The sequence below is a fragment of the Otolemur garnettii genome, unplaced genomic scaffold (assembly GCF_000181295.1).
Source record: "Otolemur garnettii isolate 467f Iridium unplaced genomic scaffold, OtoGar3 scaffold00006, whole genome shotgun sequence".
Taxonomy (NCBI): domain Eukaryota; kingdom Metazoa; phylum Chordata; class Mammalia; order Primates; family Galagidae; genus Otolemur; species Otolemur garnettii.
The window spans coordinates 41,128,031-41,155,041 of NW_003852401.1; the positions used below are offsets into that span (position 1 = coordinate 41,128,031).

Below are 27,011 nucleotides of genomic sequence, written 5' to 3' on the forward strand. Positions count from 1 at the left end.
TGGCAGGCACCTGTGGTCCCAGCTACTTGGGAGGCAGAGGCAGGAGACTCGCTTGAGCCCAGGAGTTGGAGGTTGCTGTGAGCTGTAATGCCACGGCACTCTGCCCAGGGGGACAGCTTGAGGCTCTGTCTCAAAAAAAAAAAAAAAGGAACACTCACTTCTGGGACAGTGATCCAGGAGTAACCCCAGGCACCTGGGTTATTAAGAAGCTCAACTCAATCTCACCACCCAGGCCTGGGGAGGCCACTGTGGCAGGTGCCTTCTGCCTGAAGAACTCACTTAAGGTTCTAGATGCAAAATTACATTATTAAAAAAGTGGGAAAGGTAAGGAATGCTTCATCACAGGGTTGGAGCAAGGTGAAAAGATAAATAATTTCCCCAAAAATGTTAATCTACTATAGTTTTGAATGATAAGATTCATAAAGGTATGAACTTGTCTGTCTTGTTCAGCTAATTATTGATAAAAGATTGACTCTCTGCCTGTCTGGCTGAATGAATTAATGAATAATAAACTCCAATTTTTGAAGCAAACGTCAGGCCCTGCCATCACATTCATCCCTTGGTCCCTCTGGCAGACTCCAAACACTCATCTAGAAAGTCCACAGTCTGGGCCACGATAGCAGTTCCTAGGATTTACATTTTGATTTACATTTATAGCCTCTAGGTGTCTATCTCAGCTTCTGTTCTTCCCCCCTCAACATCTGGAACAAATTTGGGGACTCTGGAGTCAGTCATAGTAGCTACTTCTAGGGGGAGGATTAATAAATTCAATCAACAAATATCTATTGAGCACCTTAATAGGTACCAGACATAATTTAAAATGTGCAAACAGCAGCAGCTGTGAACAGGCAAAAGCTCTGTCTTCAGGGAGGACACATTCTTGTAGGGGAAACAGGTATAAAACCAAAATAAGTAACTGAAACATATAGGACATTTGAAGGTACATGCTGTAGAAAAGAATAAGGCAGAGAGAGTTAAGGGGTGAGAGAAGACCCCCACCCCCTCTCTCCCTTCTCAGCCCCTCCCTAATCAGATCCATGAGGGTAAGAGCAATTATTTCTACTACCTTCTACAAAACCAAACACAACCATTTATAATTTTAGATGGCAGATGATCTTTAAGCCCCAGAGTGGTGGCACTGGTCTGGGGTCAGTTGCTCAGCTGTTGAGCACCATATGCACACACACACCAGCTGTGCAACTGCTAGAAAAAGGAGCCTCCCTAGGTTCAGCCTGGCCCCTGCCATGCTCCCTGGGACATGTCCAGGGTCCTGAATCTGCTTGTAGAGAGCCAACTATACCCCCTTCTCCAAGCTGCCAAGTGCCTCTGCTCAATCCAGTTTCTTTGTTATCTTTGCCTTAAGCTACAGAGAGGAAGGGAAGGGAAGACTATCCATGCCATACATTTGGTGCAGACTCCTTCCTCATGAAAGAGCTATCTGTGGACTATTAAAACCCACAACCTTAACTGGGGCCCTATCCTCACTGCAGCATCATGAACAGCCTCTGTGCATCTTCGTCAGGCTGGGCAGCATGGACACTCATGGGAGAAGAGGTCACGTCCCTCTCTGCATGGTCTTCAGCTTCAGCAACGACTAGGGCACACAGGATGGGGACGACCCTGGCCTCCTCAGGAAATGAGTTTTGAGGGGGACTTCCAACAGTGGTCTTGTGCAAGTAACCTAACTTTTCCATCACCTGCTCTGGAGAGGAGACAGTGCCAGCTTCTGCGTCTCCCTTCCAGAGGTGCTTGGATGGATCAAATGGACTCTCGGCACATGTACAGGGGGCGTTATCTAAATGGGAGGGTTTGTTTTGTTAGGATAAGCATGCCTGCCTGGAGACAAGAAGGAAAGGAGAAGGTATGAAGCAGAAGGAGGGGAACACTGACTTGAACTCAGCTGAAAAACATTTATTCAGCCATGTAAATGCTGAAAACAGAGGATACCACTGAGTAGCAGAGAAGAAAAAGTGCAAAACCTACTTTAAAATGCCAGGAGCGTGTAATTGCTCTGAGAACAGGCGGGCTCCTTTCACAGCCAACTCATACCTGCCAGGCCAGGGCAGGGAGACCAAGTGTCTCCTTGGGGCAGCCCAGTGGCCCCCTCTTACATCAGCAGATGCCAGGGTGGCTTTTCTTAAAACATAGAAGTCTTCCACCCATTATAAAGAATCACAGGAAAACAAAAAGCGTTACATCAGGATGGTACGTGTAATGTATACACAATATTTCTTATATACATTCTAACTTACAGCTGGGAAAAATCTCCCCAAACCCCTGTAAAGAGCAAAATGGCAATCCTGTATCTAGAATGTGACTCTCTTGTAGATTCCTTTGCTGGGACTCTTGAAAAACAAAACTAAACAAACAAACAACAACAACAAAAAGAAAAAAGAAAAACCAAGTGTAATCAATGTGTCAGATTTTCAGACTCTGGAAAAATGTTGCAAAGGGTTTACTGCTGCAGAGAGGACCTCTACCACCTGCAAATGTGCGGCTTACTTTCCACCAGGCCCTATCTAGGTGTCAGAGGCTAGCAGCCTTTTCTATACAACCGATTTCTTTCTAAGCAAATGAACATTCCGCCTCCCATGGTTTTTTAGGGAGGCTTTAGAGAGAGGACTGAGGAGGAAACCCCACATCCCCATTGTGCACAAGCCATGCACAGCAACGCTCATGGAGTCATCTGTGCTGCATTCGATAACGAAAGAGCTGAAAAGCACGAACCATTTCTGCACACACGCAAAATGACACGTGAGCACCAAAAGGGCAGAGCATCGCTCACTCATTCTCCAACTAGGACTCTTGGGATATGCCTGCGTCAGCCAGCCACCAAGAGTGTAGGCTGTTAACTGCTGTCTTCTACTTGGAAATGATTATTATCATTTAACAACAACTGTGACTATCAGCATCATCAGGAGTGATGATTCCTCCATCATGGTCACTGACATGATAGCCACTGCTGCCTCAGCGTTCAAAAAAGAGATGGATTTTTTAAATTGTGTTCAATTCCTCCTCCTCCTGGGATATTAATAGTTCTCACCTGGGATTTTACCACACACAGGTGTGCCCACACACGTGCAGGATGGTGAGATGCTGAGCGGGTGCCTCATAAATACTTGGTCTCTGAACACTCTGCCTGCCTGTGCCTGTTCAGGAGAAGCTTGAAGGAGACCATGGGGCCCAACACTTCTAATATGGAATTCGCCATCTGAAAAGTTGCTATAGGCAGCCTGAAAACTCTTAGCCTCCATTTCCTCATGTACAATGGAGATAAGAATGGAACCAATTACACAGATAGAGGTCAACACATTTTGTCTACAAAGGGCAAGAAAATAAGTATTTTCAATTTGGGGACTCTCAGATGGACTCTCAATTCGACTCTTCAGTTGACTTCTGTTTCAACTGCTCCACCCAGTTGCTGTATTACGGAAGCAACCACCAAGATGTAAACAAATGCGTGTGGCTGTGTTCCAATAGCACACTGAAATTTGAGTTTTGTGTCCTTTTCATATGTCACAGATATTATTCATCTTTTGAATTTTTTTTAACTACTTCAAAACGTGATACCCAGTCTTAGCCCAAAGGTGGAAGCCAGGTTTGGCTCATTACCCTGAGAGTAATCATGATGAGGATGGGTGAGTTAATAAGGCAAACCCCTCAGAGGCCTATAGGATGAACTCATAATCGCTCTTGTTATGCTATGGTGAAGGGAAGAAACCAACACCATTGAGGTAGAGTGCTCCACCTTGACCTAGCCCTTTACCTTGGTTGAAAGCATGAGAGAGAACGGTCATCTCTCAGGAAGAAGTGGGGATGAATAAGTATAAAAGAGGTACGTATATGAAGAGCTATTTGGCAGTCCCGGCCTCTCAAGAATGCTGCCCAAGTCTAGGGTATGGTGACCTGAGAATTTTTGCCAAAAAGTTAGCAAGGCCACATGAAACTGAAGGCAAGAGATCTGGGCAGCTGCTTGCTGTTGATGATGTGTAACTAACTGTACCCTTGAGAGCCAGGATGGTAAATATAAATCAACATGTCATAATAATGGTAACAGCTCACTTAAAACTATGTAATTTGGTATTGAGACTTTACCCTATAAAATCACACCTAAAAATCAGGCATTATGAAGAATTTCAACCAAGTAGAAGCATGAATGAAGTGTTCCTGCTGACTTGGCATACGTTTGAATCTTCCATGGTCCTCAGATGCCACATGTGGAAACTCATGGCCCACTGCAGCTACCATTTAGACATTTATGCTGCCAACACACGTAGTTTTGGACCCCGTAAGCCTTTATGAATGAATGTGGGCATTGCTGAAGGAATAAGGAGGCCCCTAGGATGACCGCCCCTGTAACATACGGGCTCCCGCCAGGGGAGGCTCCTACTCCTTCTGCATTCCCCACTCCCCCATCATGCTCCCCTCCTTCCCACGAGGAGTGGGCTGGGTCCTCTCTGAAGCTCTGGAGCCCACCACTGAACCCACTCAGAATGATCCCGATGTCACCACTGACAGTACCATAAGATAAAATTAGAAATTAGAAATCTGTTGCTTGCCAAATGTGTGCGTCATTTAGAATTGCATGCTATAATATGAAGGGGTTTGTCATTACTATTGTTACCATTATTTCTTCCATATTGGGAAATAAAGAAAGAGTACTACATAAAAACCATTTATAAGCCCAAATTACATTAACTTTCTGGGAGAAGGACCAAACATGGAAATTTCTGATGAAACAGTTGAATGTGGGAGAAAACGAGACACCTGGCCAAGTCTACCGAGCTATTGCTAGAATAAGGGAAATCAGCTTCCAAAGCTGGAGAGCCTCCATGGTTGAAAAAAATCACAGCTGCTCTTCCTGGAAAGAAGTATTAGGAAGAAGAAACCTGGAAAGAGCAAAAAGAGCCAAAACTAAACCACAGTAGTTGGGGACTTCGTGTTTTTATTTATGTAATGGGTTGTGTTTGGTTGTATGCTTTGCTTTCTTTTTTAAAGAACATGGCAATGGAACTTCTTCTACCTGCTCCCTAACAGGAGCAAGTCCGTTCTACTCAACAGGTGTTTATTATGAACCAATTATATGCACAACCTTGTGCTAAGGCACGGAGCAGGTGAAAAAGTGTTCTAAACCTAATGCTAGGAATGTGATTAGGCAAGTATAGGGTTATATACGAGGACAATGGGACAGGCTTCCCCTAGCCAGGTCTGGAGATGGAGTTACTAGCTCTAGAAGGATTTGGGGAAGTAAAATGTGTAAAGCTTTAGTGTCAGAATCGTGATCAAGTTCCTCAACAAACAGCATTATACACAAAGGGCAGGGTGGTGAGGGGGCTGAGGGAGTGAGCCACAGAGCAAAGGCATGAAGGGCACCCAAAGAGTGAAGACAGATACTAAGTTTGAGATGTCTAAAAAAAAAAACAAACTCATGTCCACCCGGAACCTCAGAGTGTCACCCTACTTACAAACAGAGGCTTTGCCGATGTAATTAATTAAGCTATGATGAGGCCATACTAGGTTAAAGTGCTCTCTAAATTCCCTGATCGGTATTTTTATAAGAGAAAGGAAAGGGAGGCTTGGATGCAAAGACATAGAGAAACACCAGAAGAAGCTTGTGAAGCTGCAGAGTGCAGAGATACAGCTCCAAGCTAAAGAAGAATGCCAAGGATGCCAGAAACCAGGAGAAGAGGCAAGAAAGGACCCTTCCCTGAAGGCTTCACAGGGAGCATGGCCCTGCTGACACCTTGATCTTGGACTTCTTGCCTCCAAAACTAGAAGAGAGTAAATTTTTGTGGTTTTAAGTCACCCAGTGTGTGATAACTTGTTATAGCAGCCCCAGGAAACGAATACTCTCAGCAAGGGGAGCGACGGGAAGAGCCAATAGAGTCAAGCATCCGGACTGGCCCCCCACCAGCACGGCTCCTGCGCCTCTTGTCTTTCTGTTCCTTACACAGGGGCAAAACTGATGCTATCAGTGCATGCTCCTTCTCTCTCTGTCTCCTACTGAAAAAAAGGACTCATCAGCAAGAGAGCTATTTGTTAGATCAGCCCCCAGGGGGACGCTGGAAAGCTAAGCAATGTAGCATAACTATAAAGTACCACGAGTATCAACATCACAGTGAGGAGTGTCCTACCATCTCAAGGTTCTAGGCAGAGCTGTCATAACTTTTGAAAAGTAACACCATTGGCATCAGCCAACAATCTGACTCAGTATTGCAATTGTGGCTGAGTTGGACCCAGGTATCATACAGAGGCTGGGCGTCTTCCCCACTCTGACTTTCAAGAGGACGTCATTTCCAAGTACCTCTGTGCCCCTTCAGGGTGCTTGGCAGGAGCAAGAAGAATTCTTAACTACCCTGCTGGGCTAATGAGGCCTCAGACAGGCACCAGCAGGGATTAAGCAGAGAGCCTGTTTAGAAGAGTAAGTGAGCGTCCTTTCATTTAGGTCTGTTTTTATAGTACATGCCTAACACGTAATGCACCCGATCCTTTCTCTTTCTCTTTCTTGATGTTTGCATAAAGCTTTCTCTCCTTCTGTTTATGTTCTCTTTTTTATTGCTAAATGATACATAACATATTCTCATTGTATAAGATCTGACTCTAACACAACTATATGCAACAAAATGTGAAAGCCTCTTGTCCATTCACCCACTCTTCCCCATAGGTAACCGCTATGGAGTGTACAACTTTCTAGTCGCCCTTCTGTGCACTTGTAGAGTCACATAAAAATAATCTTTTAGGGGCTGGGCACCTGTGGCTCAAGTGGCTAAGGCGCCAGCCACATATACCTGAGCTGGTGGGTTCGAATCCAGCCTGGCCCGCCAAACAACAATGATGGCTGCAACCAAAAAATAGCCAGGTGTTGTGGCAGGCACCTGTAGTCCCAGCTACTTGGGAGGCTGAGGCAGGAGAATTGCTTAAGCCCAGGAGTTGGAAGTTGCTGTGAGCTGTGATGCCACAGCACTGTACCCAGGGTGACAGTTTGAGGCTCTGTCTCAAAATAATAATAATAATATTTTAGGGCAGCACCTATGGCTCAGTGGGTAGGGCACTGGTCCCATATACCTGGCCAAACTACAACAACAAAAAACAAAAACAAATAGCTGGGCATTCTGGCAGGTGCCTATAGTCCCAGCTACTAGGAGGCTGAGGCAAGAGAATCGCTTAAGCCCAGGAGTTGGAAGTTGCTGTGAGCTGTGACTCCACAGCACTGTACCAAGGGTGATAAAGTGAGACTCTGTCTCTATAAAAATAATAATAATAATAATCTTTTATTTTCATATGAATGGATCATTCTATATATGGTATTTTTGTCTGTCTTTTCAACTCAACAATATAGCTTTGCTAATAAATCTTTTCATGTCAGTAATACATGTCTACCTTGTTCTTTTTTTTTTTTTCCTTGCAGTTTTTGACCGGGGCTGGGTTTGAACGTAACACCTCTGGTATATGGGGCTGGCGCCCTACTCCTTTGAGTCACAGGCGCCGCCCACTACCTTGTTCTTTTTAATGACTGCATATATTTCTCATACTTTATTTGGCCTTGACAAAATTGCTGGCCTTTTAAGCAATTACAAGCAGTGGTGCAGTGGACATCTTTGCCTAATATATACCTGTGTGTGAATAAATTTTGCTTTATCTAGAGTCACAGAAGTTGACTTGCTGGATCAGGAGACATAGATGTTTTTAATCTTGAAAGATACAGGCAAATTTCCCTCCAAACTGGCTTTTCCACTTTATATACTCTCCCCAGAAACGTTACCTTCATCCTCATCACTGGATATTATCAATAATTACCATTTTCTCAAAACAGTCAAAAAAAATCTCATTTCAATTTGCATTTCCTTTGTTACTAATGATATTGAGCATCTGTGACTTTACTGGTCATTTATTTTCATTCCATCTCTGCATCTTTTGTGCATTTTTCTGTTGAGTTGTTCATCTGTTTTGCTTTGTAGCTTCAAAATACTTTATATATTCATCATATACAAAATACGTATATACAAATACTTTATACAGTCATCATATTACTACTTGTTATACATTTGGGAAAGGTTCTTCCCTTTGTTTTTCCTGCGTTCTAATTTGTTTATAATTTGTTTTATGGTCATTCATTCAACAAACATCTACTGAGATTCTACGCTATGCAGTAAACCCTCAACTACTGCAATGGTCTATAACCTTCTCCTGCCTCACAATGCCATCCTGGGGTACAGAGAAGTGGAAAAGCTCTTGATATGGGAAAAATACTGCAAAATGGAGCATGTACTTTCAAGCGACTCTATTTAAATTATGAATTGATGGAGAAATTTTCTGAAAGAGAGCAAATTTCTAGATTAGCAGATCCTGAATAATCTTGGGGTGACAAAATTAAACTGTTTGCCCTTAGGGAAAAGTGGGGATCGCAATCAAGATGCATTTAGTCATAGGAAAATAATATTGCATTTCTGCACATCTGAGCCATGGTGTGTAGCTTTTAAAAATCTTTTCATGCTAATATAACTTGTGCAGTGACACAGATCCCGTTGAACATACAATATCTATCATTTTGATGTGTGCCTCTGCATGTCCACATACTGTACCACATTCCACAGTTATAGGGTCAAGGCTAAAAGCAGCAAATGGAAAGACTCACTGTTGTGTTGCATAGCAACACCCCTTCATGAAAATCAAGGACTCTGAAAACTAAACATTCAAAATTATGCGACTTTAGTTAACACTTTGTTTGCATGCAATCTGTTATGTGAGCAATCTTACAAAATCCCAAAAAAGATCAACAGCTTATCCCACATTTGTCCCTACAGACATGCAATGACACAGGGAAATGAGAAAGATATTCCTCTCAACACTGCTCAGAGAATTATGAAGCCTACCTGCATTTTTACCTAATCGGTGAGTAATGATTAAAAATTTGATTTTTCAGTCTCCATTTCCAGAAAGGATGAACTACTTACAGCCCACCCTTGATGAATGCGGCTATAAAACCTAGACAGGATAGATGCAGCAGCTATTTAAAGACTCTGAAATGTAAATCATGGCAGGCAGATTGGAAAGGAAGACAAGCATTCAAAGGACCACTAAACTAGTTGTGAGTTCCACATTTTTATCTCTGGTATCACCTAGCCAGCACCTGGGAGATACCTGGAAGAAGATATTGACTCAGAGAAAACTCCAAAAGAAACTTCTAGCTGAGGCTCTAGGAGTAAAAAAGGAAAGGGAGTTCTGGAAGAAACAGAAAACAGACAGGAGGCTGGAGATATCTTTTCTGAAAGTTTTTAAAGATTATAAAACTAATCAAGTTATATTTCATATTGAGTGAGTTGTAGTAAGTCACAGTTTTTGAGGAAAAGGTCCATTTCATTTAAGCTGTCAGATGTACCTAAAGTTGTTCTGTGGGATCTGTGGTGATGTCCCCTCTTTCATTCCTGATATTGGTAATTTGTGTCTTCTTTTTGTTTTTGTTTTTGTTTTTTCTCCTGGGCCTTGCTAGTTCATCACTTTTCTTAATATTTTCAAAGACTAACTTCTATTCCCATTGGTTTTTTTGTATTGTATATTGATAAATCAGCAAATTAGCTAAATGTCAGAGTCACTAGGCTGGCTTAAAAAGCCAGTTTCAAAAATTACATGCTGTACAATTCCATTTATATGACATTCCGAAAAGACAAAACTATACTGACATAAAATATATTAGTTGTTGCTAGTGGTCAGGGTGAAGTAACCACAAAGAAGCAGCACAAGGCAGGTTTGGGGGGTGAGGAAAATCAGGATACTATCTATATCCTGACTAGGATACTATCTATATCCTGGTGGAGGTCATAAAAATCTCTATGTGTTAAAAAAAACAGAACTTCACACCAACATAAAGCCAATTTTACCATGTTAATTTTAAAAATAAAATTTAATGTCTCTCCTAAGTTCACAGGAGACATAAGACTCTGATTTAAGAAGCCTCTCAATTTAAAAATGATCCTAAATTAAGTAACTAACTAGTTTTTCAATTAAACAAATATTTCCCTTCCTTCATAAACTTGAAGTGACCAGAAAAATAAGTTCAATTATATCTATTTTCAACAAGGTTTTGGGGAAACAAGAATTATCAGGTAACATCTGTGTGAGGACATTGCTGCATGATCCTTAGGTGGGTATTTATCAGAAAGGAGGAAATTTAGACAATGAATAACTGTTGATTCAATGATTCCATTTCTAGGGATTTTTAGTACAGATGTACTTTCACAAGATGCAAGAATGTATATAATCATGTTTATCACAGTATAATTTATAACAACAAAATATTAGAAACAACGTTGGTCTCCATTAATAAATAAGTTTATATACATGCATGCAAACAACCATCAGAAAACCATTTTCTAAGATGAACAATTATGAATTGCTGCATTGAAAAAAATCTCTAAAATTAATTAATAAAAACATGACAAGGTGAAGAACAAGATATAGAAATTGATCTTCTTGTTGTTTATAAAAGGCCTTCTATATGTTGGGGAATTATACACACCCCAGAATAATAAGGATATACAAAATATTCTTGGAAGGATACATAAAATGTTATTAGCAATAATTATTTCTTTGGGGTGAGCTTGGGAACCAAAGGGGGAAAAGAAAAGAAATAATTTTGGTCTTCATTTTAAACATGTCTGAACTGTTTGAAAAAAATCACAAACATGATTTTTTTTAACTAACACTAAAAAAAAAGATGCCACAAGTTTTATTAATCAGGACAGCTGATAGTCAACCAACCTTGGGAAACACCATTCCTGGAAACACCCAAAGTCAGAAAAACCTTAATAGGATCAGAGCAAAGGACCTGAATGTTCATCATTCTCTCTAAGTGAGAAACAGTTCCTCAAAGGAATTATGCAGCCATCGCTTACTGAAAGGTATTAACAGTATAAAAGGATAAAGCTGCCTGAGACTTTGCAACCAGATCCTTTTGATAAGTTCATGGATGAGTCCCAAAAGTTGGACTCGGTTTCTCTGTGTTAACAATGCTTAAGCCCTAGTTGTTTTTTCCTTTCTAGTTTACAGTAAATATTTCCAGGATAAATGTACAAGAACATAGAAATTCTTGCCACTGAAAGACATCATCAATAATAATGAAATTAGGTTTATCATCTTAGGAAAATTACATATTTTTTTGTTCACTAATTTTCTTAGCAATACAACAGGGCACTAGGTGATGGGTGAGACCTGTGCCAGTTCCTAGACTCAGCGAATCACCCTGTCTGGCTTAGAAATTGAATTTTACACAATTCTTTTACTCAGATCCTATCTGTCATTAGATTGAAATTGGTCAGTAGTCAAATGCCAGTCTTTAAACCATTGTTATAAAACATTATACATCATCGGTTTGTTGTTTGTGTTTGCTAAAGACAACATTTTAAAGTAGTAAATTCTTCATAAGTTTTACATTTCTCAGAAAGTTCAAATTTTTTCTTCTATTAAGTGTAGAAATGTCTTTAAAGATAAATTTATATTTTAAAAATGTGCATGGCCTAAGGAGAAAAGGAAAATACTGCATGACATATAAGAACCAAAGCCAAGAGCCACTTAATATAATAGGAAACAGCCTACATATTTTAACATGTATCAACAGAATATCAGTATTGAGCAATTAAGGAATAAAAGCTAAGCTTCATATGAAATCAGCACATTGTACCCCATAAATGCATTAATGTATACATGATCTATGTGTTTATGACTTAATAAAAAAAAAAGCTAAGTGTCAGCCATTTTTTCTCAGACATGTTGGTTCATTCTGATTATCCTGCTTATCATATTATCTGGAACCTCCTGAGACCTCTGTCCTATTATTTCCACTTAGATATATGCCCAACTCTATTCCAGCCTTGCCCCAACTCTGTTCCAGCCTTGCCCTAACAGCCTGGCCCCTGCACTTCCTGCTGCACCTGTGCTCAGCTCAACACACAGAGCCTGATATTAAAAGATGGAAGGGGGAGGGAGGAGAAAAAGAAATGAAGAGAGGGAAGGAGGGACGAGGAGGCAGGAAGAGAGAGCAAAAGGGAAAGGGAGGGAAGGGATCAGAAGAGAGTTAAGAAAGAGGTATGTTGGTTGCTCATCTGTACTCATCGTTCAGTTTCTTACTTCTCCCACCTGAAAATCCTGCCCAGAATAATCTCTTTATATTTGAAAAAGAAAAGAATCCCTTGAATGATGACAAGTGACATAATATGCACTAACTTGATCTCTGATGAGAAACTGATTTATCGTCTACATTTCAGAGCCTTGGGAAAGTTGACACAGAGACATAAATGGATTGGGGGAGGATGTGGCAATGAATTTCTGAGGTGCATTTCAGAAGTTCCAGATTTGCTACAGCCTGGCATGGATGGCCAGGACAAACATCGTGTCACCCAGGACTGCTGGTGAACACCCTTCTCATGGTGCCCCAGGTGAATGATCAGGGATTGGAGAGAGATGTTGTTACCCATGTCAACTTTTCCTAAAGCTCATTAGTTAAAAAAAAGAAAGAAAGAAAGAAAAAAGGAGTTTAGAGCATCAGAGCTTTAAAACAATTACCCAGAAAAATTACTTTTACTTCATTTTTGAGAGTTTGAGAAGCTGAAAGAATAGTACAATATTCTGTAAAGTTAATAGCAAGAGTTTAGTTTCCAAACACACCGGCTTCTTCCATCCCCCTCCAGACTGCACTCCCTCCACTGTGAACCACTTACGAGCAGTACCCACAGTCAGAAGGAACCAGGTCCCTGTCGGCTATGTTTAAGGGATATTTAACCATCTAATTCCAAAGCCCCCATTCAAATATGAAATATGAGGGCAAGATGGTGAAGAAAGGGTAAGACTCAGGAGACAACAGGAGTAATAGTGACTTCCAGGGGTTACCAGGGCCAGACAAAAAGAGAAGACACCCAGCTCTCCTGGAAGAAACCCCACACCCACATAACGCTGCACTCTATACCAGCAATTCTCAACCTGTGGGTCAAAACCCACAGGAACTGTATTAAAGGGTCACAGCATTAGGAAGGTTGAGAACAACTGCTCTATACATTTTTTTTGCCCCAACAGGAGAAAATTTTTCAGGAAATAGACTCTATCTTTGGACATTTTTATAGCAAAATAAAAGCCCCAAATGGACACTTACATTTCATTTGCTTGGAGATGGACTTGTTAGGTTCAAGCCAGTGCTGCAGAGAAAAAGAAAAAAAGCAGAGATCAGGGTTCAAATTGCTGAACTGCACAATGCATGCTTAATACCTAAAAGGAGTTCCAGAGCACAGCCTCGGTTTCCAGGGATACTCCTTGGCGTTCCACCCTCTGAAAACCAACATAAATAACTGGGCAGTAATCATAACCTAGACAAAGTATAAATACAGAGAATTAACATTTTCTGAGCAATATTTGAGTCATCCAGTTGCTAAGTGAAAAGAACAAAGGAGAAAACATGCACTTAAACGGGATGTCAGAGGAGCTCTAGATGACTCCTGGGTGATTCTGTGAACCCCACTGTTCTGGGAAAGCCACAGATGTCTACAGACTTCGAGCACTTGACAACCACGACCATGTCACAGTCCAAGACAGGGGCAGCACCCAGTTCCCCTTCCACGCCAAACTCCTGAAGGTGAACGCTGGCCACACCAGCTTCAGCTCCATCACACCCAGAGGCAAGTCTTCCTTTCCAGTAGGCAGGAACAAATGATCTTAACTATGTTATTTTCAGAGGCCTGAGGTCATCAAGAAAAAAATCAGCTCCAACACAAAACAAAGAAACCAAAAGAGCCGAGGATCTCAGAACCATGTTCCTGACAGGCATTTGAAGCCAACACCATGCTGGTCCTGGGGCTGGCTCTCTCCACAGCAGTACAAAGGTTACTCTGACATGCTGAGAGCCGGGCAGCTTTTGAGATCACTCTCTATGCGGTCACGGAAGCCATTCAAGGAATGTCAGGAAAAATCACTTTGTACACCTGCAGTTTATAAAGATATAAGAGGGGTGCCGCTGAGTACCATCCTGAGGTCAGGAGCCCACATACATGGGGCGCCCCACCTGCTTGATGCTGGAAAAGAAAGAAGAGGCACAAACTAACCACCTGTTGGGTTCTCACACCCCGCTCCATCTCCTCTGGGTCATCCCTCGGGGTCTGTATTGTCACTATTCTTTGATATCAATATAAATATGATATATATTATTTATAATATAAATATAATTCTTTATGTATAATTATAAAGTTTAATAATAGCCAGGGTTTGTTGAGGGATTACTAAGTGCCAACTACCATTCCACTTATAAATGAGAAATCTGGGACTCAGGATGTTAAACAATTGCTTAAGGTCACCCAGCTGTTAAATGGTGAAGCCAGCCATGCAGCAAGAGTCCTGTACGTGGGGCCTTAACCTCTCAGTTATATGGCCTCCTGACTAATAAGTTCACTTTAAAATGCATATTCTCTTTTCTTTTTAACTTTATTATTGTTGGGGATTCACTGACGGTACAAGAAACCAGGTTACGCTGATTTAAAATGCATATTCTCTTTGATGGACTCTCCCTATTTTTCCAGGAACTAAAAAATTGAGGAGTCAAATCAGGATTTTCCAATCTGTGGTGTCGAATCTCTGCAATCTTCAAAAACAGTAATGAGAATCTTTTAACTGCTTCAGCATTATGGAAAGTCTAACAGGAAACACACATTCCCCCTGACCAGATTACATAGACAAGCTGAAAAAGCAAGTTTTGTTGCCACTGGCCACAGTTACATCAACTCATTTGGGGAACCCTAATCATCTCCTTATAATCAGAAATCACATAGCTATAAATAGAACAATCAAAAACTGATTATACCACCTATTAGCTATATAACCTGGTACATCATGTTTAAACTCAGTGTCTCAGTTTCCACATCTATTAAATGGGAACAGTAAGCATACCCACCTCACTGGGCAGTTGTGAGGATTTTAAAAGTCAATAAAGTTAATAAATGTAGTACTCACAGTGCCCCGCATGTGAAAATGGTGTGTAGTGGCTGATGCTGTAGTTGTTACTTAACAGATACAGTTTATTTGGTAGATTGCATCTTTGGAGGAGAATAATAAAAAAGGCCCTCGGTTATTAAATTGCTTTTCTAGAAAAAAATAAACTGAATAATTGAGAAGTAAGGCAGGAAAACAAATAACAGCAACCAGGGATCAATATCTATGGCTATTGTTTCACAAACGAGAGGCACCAATCATTTTTTCAACAAAGGTTGAAATATTTTTTCCAAATTCTCCTTGCTTTCTTTGAACTCCTTAGTCTATCCCTGCCTAACTTCAACCTGACTCTACAACTTCTCTGAGCCCAGGGGTGATAAGTCAGTGTCATGTGGTGTGCTCACACCTGTACTGTAAGGAGGGAGGGTTCCAAGACGGGAGGAAGGCTCAGAGAGCATGAATGCCATGATCTATTGGCTATGTCTGCCATGCCACTATAGATTGGTTATGTCTGCCATGGACAGGGAGAGAAAATGAAGGCATGCCTGCAAGGCATTTGCCATCTGTGCCCTAAATAAGTTATTTGCTCTATATGAACTGGCCTCCATGTTGTCCTAAGAAACACACCTTGTAGTTTCTGATCAGTTCTACCATCCTATTCCTCTCAGCCTATCCATACCTACCTATGTATCTCAGTTACCTGCTTTTTCAATGGGATCACTACAAGCGTCTCCAGCACAATTATTACAGCTACTCTTCCCCAGGAGGATAGTCATGGGGCACAGAGACCTAGGAAAAATAACCCAGCAATAGTCATATTTCAAGGAATTATAGGAAATCATTTCTCCAAAGAGAGCCAAGTTCAATATGTCAGTATTTATGAAAAAAAAAAAAAAAACCTGATTGGCCTATGGCCCATGTGCCCACGTGAACAAAGAGGCACATAACAAGGATTTTCACTACCAGATTATATAGAATTATGAATCATTAGAAATTAGAAATGACATTAATGGGTATCATCAAGAAAATGGATAAATAAACTGTGGACCACAGTTTCATGTGTTCATATTCTGGATGATTCTGGATGGATGTTTTTTTATATATATAAGGTAGATCTTTATGTGTAAAGGACAGATCTCTCAGGCACACTGTAGAATGAAAAACATGAACTGCAAAATGTATAACTATGGCTGAAACTAGTTCCCAATTGTACAGGGAAGCACCCCAGGGACACGCAGCCATACTAGACATCTGTCAGGACCATGTGAACTATGAACTCTGGGGAGTACACAGTCCTAGTGTTAGATTATGCTATATTCCTTTGATGTCCTACTTTTTTTTTTTTTAACAAAGATGGGTTTACAGCGGTTGCTATGATAAAAAGCAAGCACCACACAGAAATAATTGTGCGACAGACAATGAACATGGTGGTGTCCAACAGGATCCCAGTCATGCCCCACAGGCACACACTTCCAATCATGAAGAACTTGTGGTTATTTAAGAACTAACTGAAGTTACTGTTTTTCTTGCAATTTATGTGCATAGTGTTTTAAATGGCTACTAAGTTGTTAGAACATAAATATTCAGGAAATTATTTGGACCTAACTCTCATTAGATAGAACCTTAGATGTGTTCTTGACCTGTGAACACCATGACATAATAAGGTACTAAGAAATCCATAAATCAGGAAAGTTTAGAAAGCTTTGCACTACTATGTAGTATATCATACAATTAATATGCTTCTTTTCTAACAAAAAGTACAAACGCTACTATATATCCAAAGAATGCACCTATAAGAATCTAAACTCATTTTTAAAAATCTGAAATTGATACATACTAAAATGATAGCAGTGAAAGAGGATAGGAGGTGTAGAGGCACAAAGTTAGGGGTATTGGTCAAAGAGAACTATGACTTCCATATTTTCTGTGATGTTTTAACTTTAACCTTTTTATTTATTTTTTTACGATAGCTTTATTGAGATATAATTGATACCATGAAATCTGCCCTTTTGATGTAATTCAGTGGTACTTGGTATATTCAGGGTTGTGTGGACATCACAACTACATAATTTCAGGACATTATCAACACCCCAAAAAGAAACCCCATAACCACAAGCTGTCGCTTCCCATCCTTCAACTCCAACCCCCTGCCAGAGCCTGGCAGACATTAATCTTTCTATTTCTATGGATTTTTCTATCCTCAACATTTCATTTTTTTGTTTTCTTATTGGTTTTTCTGTTTGTTTGTTTGAGACTAAGTCTCACTTTGTTGCCTTGGGTAGAGTGCTGTGACATCATAGCTCACAGCAATCTCAAACTTTTGGGCTCAAATAATCCTCTTGCCACAGCCTCCTGAGTAGCTGTGACTACAGACGCCTGCCATAATACCCAGCTAGTCTTTCTGGTCTTAGTAGACACAGGGTCTTGCTCTTGCTCAGACTGGTCTCGAACTCCTGAGCTCAAGCAATACTCTTGTTGGCCTCCCAGAGTGTTGGGATTATAGGCGTGAGCTACTGAGCCAGCATATCCTGAACATTTTTGGATAAATGAAATAGTACATAAGTAGTCTTTTGTGTTTGGATTCTTTTATGTTTTCAAGGTTCATCTGTGTTGTAACATGTGTCAGAACTTCATTCCTTTTAAGGGTGTATAATAGTCCATTATGTAAACATACTACATTTTGTTCATCAGTTAATGAACATTTGGTTATTTTTACCTTTTGTCTATTATGAATAAGGCTACCACGAACTATCAGGTACAATACAGATTTTTTTTTCCTTTGGTGGGGACATGTGCTTTTAATTCTCTTGGATATATTCTTGGGAGCAGAATTGCTGTATCACATGATAACTCTATTTTTAACTTTTCGAGGAACTGCCAGACTGTTTTCCAAAGTGGCTATACCATTGTTCATTCCCACTAGCAATGGATGAGGGTTCCAATTTTAGCACATCTTCACCAACACTTGTTATTGTACCTCCATTAGGTCAGAACCATACATTATAAAAATTATAGGAAAAAATGCTCCTTGAAGATCTACTGTCTACTTCCTTCACGTACTTGCACTGAAATATCTTCCTTATATATGTTTCTTGCAAGCTTATGCATGTAAATCCAGTTACTGGGGCAAGAGAAGCCTCTTCATGGCTACACTTTTGCTACTTCCTTTGAATTCTGGTTAGAGTCACTGCTCCTCCCCATCTTCACCAGGAAGATGGAGATGTATTAGATAAGCGAAGCCGGCTTTAAATCAGGCCTGGCTGCTCTTGGCAACTTCCATCCAGGTAGCCAAGAGACGCAGAACACACTCAAATGTGTATGTGGCTGGAGAAAAAGAACCCCATGGCTGAATGGCAAAAAATAATGAAACTCAGGCAAAAACTTCACCATCAGGGTAGAATTACTGTGACTTCCATTTGAACCTTAAATCCCATCCTTCGAAGACTGGACCGGTTTTTGAAGCATTTCTCTTGTCTGAGCCATCACGGTGTATCTGTGAGTGAATTTAAAGCCTAGCGTCCAGGAGGTCCTGAGCAGCAGGCCTTTCTGCAGCAGTCTGGCCTCTACAGGCCTTATGAATATCAAGGGAATGGAACCTAACCATGTTGCTCCTTTCAACATGCCCCCAAAGGGAACTAGGGACGTCTGGGATCTTCCAGATGGCGATCCTCTCGTCACATGAGGGCATGAGATCATCGTGAAAAGACATGACCTCTCCAAAGGCCCACAGTTGCTCCAGAGCCACAGAATCCCCAAGCAGCTCCCTCTGGCCGCACTCCACAAGTATCCCAGAGCTGTAGTTCACCAGGGGCAAGGCACCAGGTCAGTGCTGAAGTTACTGGTCAGCAGATACCAGGAGAGCATCATGGGCAGGTCACTGGCGTCGCACCATGACCAGAGGGCCCGGGGGCTGCAGTGCAGGTAGCTGATGACCCTGAGTAGTCCCTGGCCAGCTGCGGTCAGGCTGCCATGTGTTCATGTGCTGGAACATGGAGAGATTCAGTATCTCCTCCAGGTTGCTCAAGGAGCCTAATGCTGGTGCTCAGTAGGAACAGTGTTGTCATCCCCACGGCAGCCCAGCAGCGTGACAAAATGTTTGCTCTACAGGGATTCCAGCATCCCTATAGGGGTGAGAGAAAGCAACTTTGTGTTTCTTCCGCTCAGACAGCAAGATCCTCTTGACAGCACCTTCCCTGACACGCGTCAGCTGCCTCACTTCTGTTCTCAGCTGCTTGAAGGACAGCCTCAGTGAGAAGTTTTTCATCTGTCCTCTCTTGAAGTGGCCATAGGGACAGTGTCCAGGTTCCCTGAGTAATGCTGTGGGGAGAGGAAGACCCAGCATGGGAAAGGTGGAGCAGCATGTTCAGGAGGCCGTGACCAGCAGCAGCCTGACCGCCGGGGGCACCTCCCTGGGCCAGGCTTTTCCTGCTGTCCTGGGCTGCTTTTCCACGGTGCTCCCCTCTGCAGTCTCCTGGGCTTCTGCAACAGTTTCCTGCATGATCTCCCACTTCTTCCTCTTTTCCAATCCATTCCCCAACAGCAAACAAGATCTTTTTTCTGCAGCCCCACTCGCACTCAGCCTCTAGTGCCTCCTGTGCCGGCAAAAACCATGTTCCCACTTTAACCTTTTGAAAATGCATGGGTGCATTACATGCATAATTAAAAATCTCTTTTAAAAAAAGCAGGTGGCTAAGCCCTACTCAGAGGATGAAGGTAGAGTCCATGTGATCTAGACTTGAGAATTTCATACGTGACAGGGATACCAAATCCAGCCAGACGCCAGGGTCAGCACTGTGGTCAGAATGACGAGCCAGCAGGCCTGTGTAACCTCAAACAAGTTCCTCCATGTCTGCCCGTACAGCATCATCATGAGGTCTCAGTGGGTTAATTCATGAAGAAGGCCTCAAAAGAGAGCTTGAACAGAGCTTGGGGCATAGAGAAGGCCCAGTAAATATCAGCCATTAGCATCTTCACACTCGCTGAGAGAGACCCCTCCGTTTGAGCAATGGCAGCTCCCGGTGAATCCGGCTTTGTCTTTCTCTCCTCCTCCACTCCCCATCTCACGTTCCCTCCTGCTTGCCATGCGGAGATTACTTATCCATGTAGTTGCGATACCAGCTGTTAGCCTTTCGCCTCTTTCTTCCTCCCTTTCTTCTCTCTCCCCCCTCTTCTCATTCTTCCAAGTAGAATAACAAGTTGACCAATGAAATGAAATCTGGGTTACACCAATAACACTCACTACTACTGGATGGACAGATGGATTGCTCTTATGTGGAAAATACCCATGACGTGATATGGTTCGTAAGTAGATATAAGGCTCAGAACATGTACTGCATTGCTATTTTTCTTTGAATTGCTACCTGGATTTTATTGCAATTTTTAGAAGTCTGCTTCCTCACGAGAAACTGATATTCCCTAAGTTAGGCAGAAGGGAAGATGTGGCGATCAAATATCCAAATTTGTGGCAGATTAACTGTAGCTGAATCCTGCATTTGCTCAATTCCCATCTAGAATAAAAAACTCCAAATGCTAAGGAAGGTAAGACCCCATTGTTGTCTACAAAATGAACTTCGGAAGTAAGATGAACCAGAGGATGCTTCCCTTAGAATGATTTGAAGGCAACAGGAAGGGATCTGCAGCGAGTACTATCAGGGCTCAGCAGCCTGGCTCTTTGCAGAAAGGCTGCCCTCAGTTTACGGGACTCCATTGCAGGGTAGAGTACTAAGCCCTGTTACCCCACCCTGACCTCTACAGGCCAGCATAGCTCTTAATTCATGACTGACAGATGTGGGGGTATAAATACTTCTGCTCTCTCACCTCTTGGACAGGACAGCTCTAAGGCATGACTTATACTGATTCCAGAACTTCCCTGTGGGATTGAGCCCAGGTCACCCTCTGCACGACTTTGCCCTACACGCCACACTGGCTTGGTCTTCTTCCCTTTCTGTCTCAATTCTCTACTCTCCTACAAGATTGTTCCTAGAAACACTTCCTGATAAGTCACTTATACTAGAAATGTCATCTCAAGATCTGTTTCTCAAAACCAGACCTAAGGCAGCCTCCCTAGCCGTCCACCAGGAAGTTCCTCCACAGTACGTAAAGTCCTTCCCTTGGAGGCGTAATCCTGTTGCCTAAAGCTTAAACCCTGGTAACCTGCAATGCCCCTGGGTAAGATCCCAATTTAAGGGGGGTTTCAGTATTGGAAACTTATCTTCATATTGCAAGCTCTTTCTTAGAACAAATTTATTTTGATTGAGAACAACTTGAGGAAAAAGAGGAGGAGGAGGAAGCCACACAAAGGAGGTGAAAACAGAGATTCCTACGGCTTTTATGTCCTGATTTCCTTATCTGTAATCTTGGCAGAGAGGGAGGAAGGCAGATTCCAGAACCTTTAAGAGTCTGTCAGCTCTAGCAGTCCACAATCTATGAATCTGAAGGACGAGGACATCGCCAACAAATGTTTCTTTCTTTTTCATTTCACTAGGTCCGGCTGTGCTTAGCCCTGAGCGATCATAGAGATGATGGGCATCATTAATACATTCTCATTTTTACTTCTTTGGGGACAAAGAAGGTTGGCGTAAGGTAGTTATTTGTGACTAAGTAGACTGATTTTTAATTTGGTAGCTTCTGAAACCAAAAAAGAAAAAAAAATCACTTCCAAAAGTAAACTATATAACATTTAGTTATCACCAAATGTTTGGCTTCTCATGAAATTGATTCAGCCTGTGATTACAGAATAAATTACACACTTCTCTGTTATCTTCCTCAAAACCCTTGGTGCCTGAACAAGAGTAATTTGTAGCTCAGAGAAACGTGTTAACCCATGGGGCTTTAAAAAAGAATGAATGTGCCTCCCCAAACAGGAGATTGTTTGTCCCCTCAGTTGTAACTAGATCCCCAAACTGACCATTTCCCATGGTATCCCTAAAAAGATGGCCTGATTCTCACATCCACCTGGACAAAGCCCCAGAGAAACTCAGTTCCTGCATCGCGTAGCCAATTCATGCCATTTCCAGGCCCTCTGGCCTCTGCTGGGGAGAAAGAATGTCATTGGATCAATGTAGCTTTTACAGTGCTCCAAACTATAAGGTAACAGTTAGGCCCTAGCTATTTGGTTACCAGTGACGATGGTTTCCACTCCAATTTCAATAAAAACTATGCTACAGCAGCAACAATAACAACAAAAAATCTGGAGATCAAGAACACTACAAAAGTGTCTGTTCAGAAGTCAATCCAAGTAAGAAAACCTTCATTCTTCAGGGTGGTGATCTTCGCCCCTTCAGCTGTAACAGCTTTTGTACTCTAGCGTCTCAGAGATGGGCAAACGAGAAGGGACAGCCAGAAGAGGAAATGCTGTACAAAACGGAGGAGGGTCTAAGAAAGCAGACGCGGTCGCTCGTCCAGCAACTTCCATCCCCTTTGCTGACGTCGATGCTCTCTAACAGGAGTTAGCAATTTTAATCTTTTTGTAAAGGACCAGAGAGTAAATATTTTAGGCCTCATGATCTTTACATTCTCTGTCACAACTACTCAGCTCCGCTGTGGGAGCATGAAAGCAGCCAGAGAACATACGTAAATGAACAGGAGATGCTGTGATCCACTCTACTTCCAAGAAATCTTTAATGTCCACTCAAAGAAAAAAGTCATGGTCAGCAAATACAATGTTATAAAAACACTTGTTACTATTTAAAGCACATAAGCATACTAAAATGTAATCAAAAGTGAAATTAGGAGATCCCTTCAAGCTCCTTACAATGGAATTGACCACTAGGTAGCATTTGCTCTCACACCATAGAAATGTAACAACATTGTCACCAAACTGCTCATCAGTTGTTAGAACTCCAACCTTTTCAAACTCATTACAGCATAGAACAGTAAAAAGATCAGTTATGTAAGTTATAGATTAATTCGTTTAAACAACAACTTATCTATGGATAAGTAGTATTAGTATTCCCATTTTATAGATAAAGAAATTAAGGCAGGGAGAGTCTAAGAAACTTGCTCCAAGTTATACAACCAGCAAGTGGAGGAGACAAAACTTGACTCTTTTTTTGTGATGTCAAAGCTCTTCGCATTTGAGGAACGATGCCCCACATTCCCCCTCCCTTTTTGAAACTGTGGCTCATTCCCTCCTATTAAGTCTTGAACTATCCTTCCTGCCATAATGTGTCTCTCTGCACCTTCTATTCTTTTTGCTCCATCTATTCCTTGTCAGTCCCTTTTTGTGGGTTTGCAACCTATTCCTAGGGCCTTGAAGTAATATAGAACCTCATTGGCTCCAAAATCCCTGTCTGTGACCTAAACATCTTCATGAAGCTTCAGACTCGTACTTTCAACTACACACCGAACATCTCCACCTCAACATCTCTCAGACATTCCAAACTCAACATGTTCAAAAGGTATCACCTTTCCCTCAAAACCTGCTCTCTTTCCTGAACAACTTATATGGCAAGTAGCTCCACGTACACTTGGAACTCTAAGCAGCCAAGTAAGAAGTCCAGGCGCCTGCTGAGAGGCCGTCTGGAGAAGCCTGGATATTACACACAGAAGGAAGAGCCTCTGAGGCCCCGATCCCCATCAATGTACCAGACACGTGAGTGAAGATGTCTTGAACCCTCTGGACAGGACTTGCTACTGAGCATCACTGAGTGACCTGGGCACTCAGTCAATCCCACCTGAGGCACAAGAATCACCCAGCTGTGCCCTACTCAAACTCCTGACCCATAAAATCCTGTGATATAATAAAATTACATTGTTTTAAGCCACTAACGTCTCTGGAGTCTGTCATATAGCAATAGATAGCTTAAACACTAGCTCCTAATTATGAGCATGTAACATAATTCTATTGAACTTGAAAGAAATCTGTGGGAGCCTGAATGAAAAAGAAAACTAAATTGCCATTTCCTAACCTATACTGTTTTAAATTCTCCAAGTATTCATACTAGAAACACTCTTCCCTTCTTCCCAGCTTGACTTAAAAGTTATCTTCAAAGCTACTTTGAAACTTCCAAACCTGCTGGTCTCTGTTTGGCTCTAATGTTTTGCCTTCTGGAAGCCTCTGGTGAGTGCTCCTCTGTCTGATTATCACATTAAGCCTTATTTCCTTAATTGATTCCTTCCCCAGCTATTCCTACCACCAACAGAGGGAAAACTTCCAACCTTGGATATCCTCATCTTTTTTTCTGACTCAAAAAAAGAATAAAATGACTTTTCCCAGCCCCTGTCTTCTGTCTGACACAAGATAACCAGTTCTTATGTTTTCCCTTCTCCTGGCTAAATTATGGCATCCCAGTTTTCTGGGTGACTTCTAGATCAGAGCCTTTACCTCTCCCATCCAAGGAGAGGATACTACATGTAGACAGAGTCAATTATTAGAATGCATTTTGTTAAAGACCAAGCTTTGATCTTTCTGCTGAAGGAATCTGACAATTTCCCCAAATCTGTTAGGGTTCATATCTTGGGCCACAATTGAACCATTAGACAATATGCAATTTGAAAACTCTTATGATAGTATTGTATTCCTTGTAACCTGAGTGCTCAAAGTCCTTTCCCACAAACCCAAGTTACTTGAACCTGTCTCCCCTACTCGCCCTGCACATGGGGTGCCTAGAAGCCTTGATTATTAATGCCTTTGTGGCTTAAAAACTTTAAAAACATATTTGCATGGATAGAGCTGGAACATATTCTTCTTACCAAAGTATCTCAAGAATGGAAGAAAAAGTATCCAATGTACTCAGCCCTACTATGAAACCAATTTATAAATACCCACATTATGAATGCTATAACCCAATTACAGCCCAAGAGGAAGGGGAGGGGAGGAGGGGGGAGGATGGGTGGAGGGAGGGTAATTGGTGCAACCACATCTATGGTGAATTTTACAAGGGTACTTGTTAACTCTACCAAGTGTAGAATATAAATGTCTTAACACAATATCTAAGAAAATGCGGCGAAGGCTATGTGAACCAGTTTGATAAAGTATTTCAAACTGTACCCCATAATTGCATTAATGTACATAGCTATGATTTAATTTTAAAAAAAAAGACTTTAAAAACAAAAGAGGACCATCACACTAATTCATGACTGGTGACGACAAGCAGCAGTCCAACCCTTCTCTTCAGTACAGGGCTGCCCTAAATCTTGGGTACCACTCTCGCTCGCAGTTACGAGCATCTGTGAAGCAATTACCCCGAGGAGCAGGAAGCAGCCTTTCAACGGCAGGAGCAGCTGGTGGGACATAATGCTGTCTGGCTTCCTGGCACCATCCCCAGAATGAAACCTCAAATCATTGGTCCAGTTTTGATCCCATTCCCTGTCCTCCCCAAGGTGCTTCTAGAGAAAGCAAATTGCTCTGACATAGGCAAGGTCTTTTCCTATTACTAAGGAAATTCACTGACAGGCTCACTAGTTCTTTCTGGCTACAATATAAAAACCTCAGACCTACAGTTATGTGGGGGGACGTGAGGAAGGGGGACTCAGAGTGCCCTTGCATCCGTGGTTTTCCAGCTCATCCTCCTGTCAGAAAGCATGTGGACCCCGCTGGTGTCCAGAGGACACAAGACACACCACGCCCTGTGTGCCAGCACCGGGCACTTGAGGAATGTACCCCAGAGATGGGAATTTCCGAAGTGAATCCCTTGTCTTTGGGTAGGCGTCAAAACATCCTTACGCTAGAAAAGTCAACAGCACTGATGCAAATGGATTAAACAGATGCTTAGAAATGAGGAAGTTGAAATGAACAGCTCCGAGGATGACCTCCCTCCAGACTGTAAACCACCCACCTGTAAACAAGTACTGATATAATTCTTCCTCTGGCTGGGCTGGGGCTGGGGTGCTTTAGCTCTAAGGTGCTGGGGGTGACGTCCTTGTCTGGGGCTGGGGAAAAGAAAGTAGTTAGAAGAGCAAGAGGGGAAAACCCAGGATGAGGGACATCTCAAACCACAGCCAGAGAAACACGAGGAATAAAAGACTCCAATAATTTCAAAATTTCATCTTTCCAAAGGGAAAGTACCCAAATACCTGAAGAGAAGTAGAGTTTTAAAAAAGAAAACTCTGGACTTAAACCAAATACTACCTTTTTTCCCCAGAATGATTTCTCCCAAGACTTCTAAACTCATTGCCCAAGGATTCTCTAGTGATAAAATGGGGAGAATTCCACCCACAATTTCCCTAACCTTAAGCAACTAAAACATTATGAGCTCCTCAGAGGACAAATATGATAGAAACTCGGGGGATTTTTATGGACCAGTATTCAATCTATCCCTCCCTGTATCAAATTTAAAAATAATAATAATGGAAATTCTGGGCCCTTGCCATTAAAAATAGCAAAAGATAGTCACCATTTCCTGACTCAGTCTCTCCCACTTTCAGAGCCTCTGGGGCATGAGACATCTTGTCAAACAGATGGCGTTCCAAATGCAATAGTGCTAAATATTTAATATTCCATGATGGTTTACTGTAAACCGAGTTGTGAAGAGTTATAGGCAAACCACCACCCCCCACAGCAGAGGTAAGTTCCACTCCAGCTTATCCAACTCACTTGGTTTCCTCTGCTGATTAACTTTCTAGCCAAATAACTCATAGGTTTTATTTGCCATTAAGAAAAAATATAGGGGGCGGCACCTCTGGCTCAGTGGGTAGGGTACTGGCCCCATATACCAAGGGTGGTGGGTTCAAACCTGGCCCCAGCCAAACTGCTGCAACAACAAGAATAGCCAGGCGTTGTGGCAGGCACCTCTAGTCCCAGCTACTCGGGAGGCTGAGGCAGGAGAATTGCCTAAGCCCAGGAGTTGGAGGTTGCTGTGAGCTGTGATGCCACAGCACTTTACTGAGGGCAATAAAGTGAGACTCTGTTAATCACTGCCTAAAACTCCCATACCAGTATGTAATTGTACCTTTGTGTCCATTTTTCAAATTATCCCAAGCTCACTTTCTGCCTTCTCTCTCCAAAGATCACAACAGCAGTCTCCTCACCTTCAAATGAAATTTCAGAGGTGCTAATCATGTCTGGATTTCCTCATGCTGCTGCCTCCCCTGACCTAGCCGATGCA

The 27,011-nt window shown here is 42.0% G+C and overlaps 1 protein-coding gene across 2 annotated transcripts in view; it reads right to left on the minus strand.

Annotated features, from left to right (window-relative positions):
- The window catches only part of FRMD3 (FERM domain containing 3), a 253,057-nt gene that overhangs the window by 99,844 nt on the left and 126,202 nt on the right, over positions 1-27,011 (minus strand). For both annotated transcript variants that reach the window (XM_003782974.1, XM_012813136.1), the window contains exon 3: positions 13,142-13,184. In XM_003782974.1, coding sequence (XP_003783022.1) covers positions 13,142-13,184 — 43 coding nt within the window. The remainder of the gene's footprint in view (positions 1-13,141; positions 13,185-27,011) is intronic.